We start from the raw sequence: 7,929 nt of genomic DNA, 5'->3' as shown, positions 1-7,929 counted from the left end.
ACAGAGTAAAGGCCTTCTGGTACAGACGGTGCTGAACTAGTGAGCATCTGTGCCGAGACGCGACGCGACTCGGGGTTAACCCCAGACTCGTGATTGTCTCTGTGGCCTGAGCAACAAGAATTCCGCATGCGAACTAGCCCTATGGAACTACGGGAACAGTTCCCTGGTGAAAAACTGCGGCGATTCCGTCCCGTCTGTAAGTCACGGCCTCCCAGGCCTAGACGTGCGTACTGTTGAGGGGACACGTGGGGCGAGGAAGAGATCTACGTTGCCGCTGGTGTGTGCATTCCACAAAGGTACTACTCTAAATAAAGACGTTGCCGCAGGTGTATTTCACATGGTCGGTGCGAGGGCGAGAGATGAACCCGTCCAAGAATGATACTTCAGAACGACTGAACAAAAGCTGCCAATACATTGTCGCTTTTCCTTGGGTATAGAGTCCTCTACTAAGTGTCCAACCGACACATTGTTGGTAGGGCTTGCTTCACTAGCAGATGGCTGATCTGTTTACCTCAGCCAGGCTCTCCCTGCTTCCTTAGCTTCCTCACTGAAGTCCAACAAAGCCCTGCACTTGGGGTCTCGAGTGTGTCGAGAAGGGACAGGATGGTTAGCCGGAAAGTCAGCATCTCAAAAAACGTCTCCATAAAGATCCACTTACAGCTTCAGACCCCGGGACACCCGGCCGCTTCGGAACCCGGTCCCCGCTGGGTGCTGTCTCTTTCTGCGGTCTTCGTTTCTAGCCTCCACCTCAATACGGATGGTTTTGTCTTATGTCCGGCCCAAGAAAACCGCTCTCTGAAATGTCGAGGGAAAGGCAGGCATTCGTGACTAGTCGCTTTCTGCATCTTAAAGTTCTATGTGGGGTCCAGAGCCAGTGGCGCGGCTGGATACATCTTGAGAGAGACCTACAGGTGCTGCACAAAGGAAATTCACGGTCTACTTGCAGGAGGAAAGCCAGAGTGTGGGAAACCGTAGTCAGGGTATCGCCTGCCTTCTCCCAGTTTCTTCCCGACTCTGCCACTGCTGTCGTTGCCGAACAGTCTGGGGAAAAAAAGAAAAGCGAAGGCGCAGACGAAGTGCCAACAGACAACCAGGGAAGAGCAAATGGCTGTAAAGAGGGAAGTAGGGAGTAGTCGGCGACCGAACCCTCTTCGTTCTAAATCTGAAGAATATGCCATGGTAGTGTAGTTGCTTGTTCTCTAGCAGCGCGTGAATAAGAAGACATACCTCGTGCTAAAACAAAGTTTGTGCTTGTAAAGAGCATCCTCTGCTTCCTCCAAAGAGCTGCGGCCGTTTGCTTGTCTGAGCCTACCGAGGTTTCCAGTCGGGACGTCCTGACTACAGAATGGCACAGGCCCTTAAATCAACACCTCGCCCCGCCACACAACTTGGGACCTTGGTTCCTGGCTAGCTCATCCCGAACCGTTTATCATTTCACGACCACGTGACCTCTCCTGTGCTTTTTGTCCACAGCACACCGGCTGGAGAAGTGCCTTGCCACAACCGCTGCTAACATGGCAAACTTAGTGCATCCGCCTGCAGAGCGGGTAGCACTCCAAATGCGGAGAGAAGGATCCACCAGGTACAGTACAGCAGCAACTGAGGTGACAACACTCATTAACGGGCAGGCGACCCGCACACGCGCGCATGAAGCCCAATCGGACGCAAGTCTGTATCTGTTGGGGGTCCTTGCCAGCAATCACTCCATCCAGAAGACGTTCGGACCCCGGTGGATCCTCCTCTGGGGAGTGGTACGCTTCTTCCAGTTCTTGGCGAGTACGGTGCTGGACAGAGTCACCGGAAGTTGACACTCTTGTCCCCGCTGATTATGTATTTGTCGCTTCTTTACAGCCGCATGGGAGGTGCGCTGTCCATCTTGTCCGAGAGAACCACCCTATGCCATTTCAAGAACACCACACGCCTTACACACGCGACATACGAAGAGCGAGCAACGCCTTCGTTCTCAGGCACGTGCTGCGGCTCTCGCCAACTTCTGATAAGTCCGCCCGCCGTCCCCCCCAGGACGACAAGCCGTCCCAGGACATAGGAATACTCCGTGTGACAGGGAATCTTTCCTGAAGGAATTTCCGGCCTTTGAAAGGCACGCACCTCTCTGGGTTGCTGTTGTATGAACCAGAAAAGGGGCGGCCGCGCTGTTTGTTGCATACACTACAGAGGTTTTCCACGTCCGTGCATTGTCTATAATAAGCGGGCTGTAGAAGACGGGTGACAGTGAGTGGAGGTGTTTTCCTAGTGAAACAGCGTGGACCCACACAGGAGGACGCTCTTTTTTGCTGTTCTTTTCGAAGGGCATTAGGAGGCAGGTTCCCGAGATCGTGTTGAACGGCAGTGGTCTTCGACGCGTTGCGGAAGCCGACGCTGCCCAGGCACTATCTTCCTAGCTGGAATTCTTAGCTTTTCCACCCCGAGTGGGTCGGCGGGCCACCGGATACGAGCAGCCGGATCCTACAGCTATCTCGTCGTAGCAGGGCGCCAACACCTTTTATCTACACCTCCAGCAATGGTGCGAAACGGAGCGACTCCCCGTCCCCTTCCGACCGGCGAGAGGAGCTTCCAGGTCCTCGGGCCCCGGGATCGGAACGCGGCGACTGTGTTTGGGTCCCTAGGGTCGTAGTACTTGTGGCAGTAGTAGTACTAGTAGTACGAGGCGTAGCTGCGGTAGTCGGAGAGTGGCGTACGCCGGTGCCGGAACGGACGGCCGGCGACGTCGGGGGAGAGAGGAGATGCCGCCGATGGAGTGGTGTGATCCCAAAGCACGCATTTATTTCATGGGTGAAGATTTCACTTGCTTTCACGGATTGGGGTTTGTGGTGTGATCCGTGACGGCTGCAGTGCATTGTAGACTTTTCATTTGAACAAGAGAGGAGGAGGGATATTTTCGCCTCCGATTCTCTCCTTTGCCCCTCTTCTCTGTTCACGGTTCCTCGGCGTTCTTTTGAAGGAGCGGGGGGAGAAGGCCGGCTGGGTAATGGTTGTGTCTTGGACCGATTGGCTGAAGGTTCATTATTAATCTCCCTGCTCTGGTTTCTGAGCGCCGCAGGCATTTTTATGTATCTGTATCAGAATCAGTGTCGCATTTATACGTTTTACGCATCGTCCGTCGAGGACGGGGCGGCACGGCAGGCACGGCGGTAGTCGTGCCGTGGAAGAGGAGGTGGTAGGAGACCTAGACTTCAGACATGTATTCAGTTCTGTAAAAGTTTTGGATTCTTGGTCCCGTCGAGGTGTAGACGTCCAAATCTAAAGTATTTTTTGTTGTTTCGGGAGGACACTTGCACTACGATGGCGGTGTCCAGGACGGGAGCGTCTTCTCATGGTGGGTTGCCTCCTACAGGTACGAGGATGGCGGCAGCACCAAACAACCGTCGGCGTCATGGGAGCCTTATTAGCATATGGTGTGCCGTGGTCGCATGCCTGTGGTTGAATTTCATGATTTTCTCGCCGTCGGAGTCTTCTGGTCATAATTCGTTTTCTTTAGCCCTCGGTGTACGCGCAGATGATGAGGTAGGGAGCAAGGCCAGTGAATCAACTTCAGCCGACGCGGCAGAAGGCTCGAGTAAACGAAGGGAATCTCGTAAGCCTAGCCGGCGTCGGAGTAAGCGACAAAGCAAGGGCGGTAAGGATTCGGAAGACCAGTCTGTGTCGGCCGAAGACTCCTCTGCCTCCTCCTCAGGTGACGATACTGCGAAAAACGCCAGGAAAAGGAGTGTTCGGAGATCAGCAAATAAGCCTTCCCGTCGGGCAAGCACACGAGCCAGCCGTGATGCGTCGAAGAGTGAAGAGTCAACATCCGACAAGGACCTAGAAAAGGGAGAGGGTGCTACTGGGGGTGAACGTAAGAAATCAAAGAAAAAGTCCTCGTCCGGAACAGACGAAGGGGGATCAGCTGCTGCTACCCCGCGTGGTGAGCGTGAGGCATGGCGAAAGAGATCTTCAAGAAAAGCCTCTCACTCAGGGGGTGACGCTAAACGCCGTTCAACCAGCAAGGTAGGGGGCAAGAACAAGAAGGACGAGAGTAAAGAAAGTGAAGATGGTAAAGTAAAGGAGGAGGGTAGTAGCAAGGGTGAAGATGATTACAAGAAAGACGAAGGAAAAGAAAGTAAGCGTCGAGGCAGTACGTCTAAAGGAAAGGGTGATCGCAAGAAGAGCAAGAGCAAGAAGGATGCAAAGAAAGGCACCAGTACGAGTCGGAAAGAAGGAAAGGACGAAAGCAAGGAAGGGGGTCTAGGAGATGAACTATCTGTTTTCTCTACTGACGGTGAATCGACGACTACAGACGCGGACAGCGCCTCGACAACAGAAAGTGAAGGAGGGAAGACGAAAAGACGTTCTTCAAGACTTTCGAGACGCAATTCGAAGAGAGGCAAAAGCTCAAAGAAAGATAATAAAGAGTCCAAGAAAGATGACGACAGTAGGAGACGTCATTCTTCTCGCACAAGTGCAGAGAAAGGTGAAGGGAATGCCACGAACAAAGCACTCCCAGAAGCAAGCTCGACAGAAGGGGATTTCAACGAGGAATCCTTTGATCTCTCTAGCATCCTTGGTCCTAAAGTTTCTACAGATTCAGTTGCAGAGGGAAGCTTAACTAGTGACAAACCTCTGTCAGACCCTAGCAGTGATTCTCTTATGAAATCTCTGGATACAACAGAGGAAGCCAGGGGAGCTCCTCTTTCCCTTGCTGAAGACTTCTCGACAAGTCTCGAAGCTACTGCCATCGACAGTCTTCTTCAGAGCAACGACGGTGTCTCCTCACGAGGAGGCCCTCTTGACAAGATACCGAGCAGAAGTTCTCGGGGGGGAGCCTCTCGGAAATCGTCGTATCAATCATCACGAAGTAAGCAATCTTCTCGTGGTGGAGGTAGTAGTAAACAGCATAAGAAGAGTTCAAAGAAAGGGGGAAGTCCTCCTAGTAAAGAATCCACAGAAGAGACAACGACTTCTCTCTCCATTGTAGATCCACTGGTGGTTGATGATATCAATAAGAAGACTGTCGATGGAGATCTTTCTCAATCTGCCACACCAGGAGTCGGCGACGCGGCGGTCCTAGTAGCAGGAGAAGCGTCGCCACAGTCAAAGGACACTAGTGACCAAGAGAGCTTCAGTTCTCTAGAGCTATGGAAGAAGTTAGCTCGTGGAGAGACTGTCGACAGGGAGGGCCTGAGAAGAGCAAGTGAGAAGGGTCGACTGAGTCGTGAAATGAAGGGGGATTTAGAAAAAGGTCTCTCACCAAGTGATGAGGGTGATCTGCTGCCTCCACTCAAGACTCTCGGAGGTGGAGAAGGAGATTTTTCTCCAGTCGTAGCATCCTCATCATCTTCCCCCCGTAGACGACGTCGTCGTCACGAACGTCGTGCTGAGAAGGATGCTGAAGATACCGCCAAGCTGGAGAAGAGACGTCGGAGAGAAGAAGAAGAAAGAGAACATCGGCGTCGTATGGAGGAAGAAGAAATCTATGATGAATTTGACGAAGAATTCGGGTATCGCTCTGGGGGACATAACTGGCTACTTCCAGGGCCCCCTATCGTTGTTCCACCGGGGTCATGGCCCCTACGTGGCTTACTCTTTCCTGATCCAGATATGTTGAAACAGGATGTAAGTGCACAAAGAAGAATTGCTTCAGCTGCACGTGAATTAGCAGGAGGTTCTCGTGAACAGACACCTGTGGAGACAAGTGAACTAGCCTTAAGACGTGCTGCTGGCACTACAGCCGAGATGTTCGAATCACGATTCCCCTACGGCACGCGCTTTACATTCCAGCCACGTCATGGTCATAGCTTCGAACCAAAGGTCCTGACGCGTGGACGGTTCATTCAAGCAGGCGAAGAAGCTCTCATCTTTGAAGTGTGGGAAGGTATCCGAAGATGGGCTCTACGCCTACGCATGAAGCATCTTCAAGATTTCAATGTGACAATAGTAGGAGGAGGAGAACAACAGCAGTTGTCTTCCCCTTCTTCTGCTGGACTTGTGAACAGTGATGATGATTCCCCATCATCTTCTTCCTCTTCTGGAACGCCTTTAATTTCGTTGAGGCGAAGAAGAAGCCCTGAAGAAGATACTACTGCCTTCAGTAGTTCCTCACTAGGAAAGACGAGTCTTTCATTAAGCTCCAAGGTGTCTCCAGCGAGTCGTGATCTCGAAGCGTGGGAGAGATTTTCCGAGGAGGTGTGTAATGAATGTGAAGCACAAGAGAAGTTTGCAGGGAAGATTCTTCTATCAGCGACGATGAATGAACAGCCACGAGATCTCTTTACTAAAGAGAGAATTGCTCTACCCGTGGCTGTGGGTGAAATCGCGATGTTGCCTATGTTAAGTTTATTACGTGGTGATCAATACATTACAAATGTAGCTGGTTTATATCCTTTAGCTCAAGCAAGTGTGAAGGATCTCGTCGAAAATTATGATCTACCTGTCGACGTGAAACTTGAATTAGCTCGACAGATGGTTTATGTCGTCGCGCGATTGCATGCAAGGGGGGTCGTTCATATGGACCTAAAGCTAGGACATTTCTTAGTCGATCGTGATGGGTATCTCTTCCTCGCTGATTTCTCAACAGCTGAAAAGATCACCGAAGGGGAACAAAGCATGGAAAATGCATGCGCCTCATCAAGTGGGGGTGGAGGAGCATCTCTGGCGACTCTAAGTCCAGAACAACTCTCCTGTTGGCTACCCCCAGCATTTTCCTCGTCCTTCAAGAATCCGAAAGAGAACGACGAGGAGAAGGACAAGAATAAGAAGAAGACAACGCCTCCCTTCTATCCAAGTATGTCAGTCGATTCCTGGGGTCTCGGGGTGTCTCTTCTTCAATTGTGGTGTGGAGAGATCCCTTTCCGTGTTCCTTCAACGGTTGAGAAGATGAGCCAACTGGCGGTCGCGAGGTACCTGAGTGAACTACATCGACGCCATCATGGAAGATTAGACCTCAGTACATGTCCTGAGGGAGATATAAGCCATCCGGATTTGAAGCAACTTGTCGAGGGATTGCTCGCTTATGAAGCACCTAAACGGTGGCTTCCTCTTGATATAGTCTTCACGTCCCCTCTTGTAGCTGATCCATCTTTCTTGCAAGGAAATCTCCTCAAACAACATACAGAACCGAGTCAAGCATCGACCATGGGGGCGATCACGAGCAGTAGTAGTAGTACTAGTGACAATGCGAACCGTTCCCCTGGAAAACGTGCCCATCAGAATGATCTAGAACTGCAACAGCAACACAATCGACGTCCGATGCACGACCTCTCCCTGTCGGACGAGCCGAGCTCTGCTTCCTTTTCTCGTGCCCCTCCTCACAAGAGAGGGAGAAGGGGAGGCTTCCAGCGCGGAGGTGCTCGGGGCCGACGAGGGTCTGATCGATGGAGGAGGGGGAGTCGTAGGGACGATCACGGACGTAGAGGGAGAAAGAAAGATCGATTGATCGAGCATGAAGAGGAGAGAGAGAGAAAGGAAGAAGTCATCAAGGGAAGGGAGTCTCGGCAAAGCATGAAGAAAGGAAGAAGCTCCGAAGAAAGGGAGAAAGAAGAGAAGGAACACGAGTGAGAGGAGGAAGACGGATGATAGAAGAAGAAAAAGAAGACAGTCGCCGCTGTCCGGTTAGGTGAGATGATAAGGTGTAACGGCTATCATTCATTCATGACCGTGGCTATCACCTGAGGCTTCTGGTTTGAAGCGGGAGAAGAACAAGAAGAAAATGGCTCCTGAGAAATCTCCGAGGTGTGAGCGTGTCTGAACGGATGGAAAGCAGAGAAAAGAACTGAAATAAAATAACTAATGATGTACCAGAGTGGTCTGTAGTTGTGTGTACCGTTTCACTTACGTACAAGGTCATCGTTAGTCGTGTTTGAAGGGCTGATAGAGAAGAGAGGGAGGGGGGGGTGGGATAGAAGCCGAGGCAGTTTGAGAACGAGAATGACG

The 7,929-nt window shown here is 51.6% G+C and overlaps 1 protein-coding gene across 1 annotated transcript; it reads left to right on the top strand.

The window, feature by feature from the left end:
* Positions 1-2,590: 2,590 nt before the first annotated feature.
* CSUI_008980 (rhoptry kinase family protein rop32) lies at positions 2,591-7,892 on the top strand. Its single transcript, XM_068069099.1, has one exon. It carries the CDS (start codon positions 3,304-3,306, stop codon positions 7,552-7,554), a length of 4,251 nt encoding a protein of 1,416 aa, XP_067918924.1. The 5' UTR covers positions 2,591-3,303; the 3' UTR covers positions 7,555-7,892.
* Positions 7,893-7,929: the final 37 nt, after the last annotated feature.

Source organism: Cystoisospora suis (genome assembly GCF_002600585.1).
Source record: "Cystoisospora suis strain Wien I chromosome Unknown contig_5207, whole genome shotgun sequence".
Taxonomy (NCBI): domain Eukaryota; phylum Apicomplexa; class Conoidasida; order Eucoccidiorida; family Sarcocystidae; genus Cystoisospora; species Cystoisospora suis.
The sequence above is the reverse complement of the archived record's forward strand: the minus strand, read 5'-3'. Positions and strand labels throughout refer to the sequence as shown.

Bases quoted from the DNA above. Each gene is read 5' to 3' on its own strand.
- CSUI_008980 (XM_068069099.1), top strand. From the start codon at position 3,304: ATGGCGGTGTCCAGGACGGGAGCGTCTTCTCATGGTGGGTTGCCTCCT.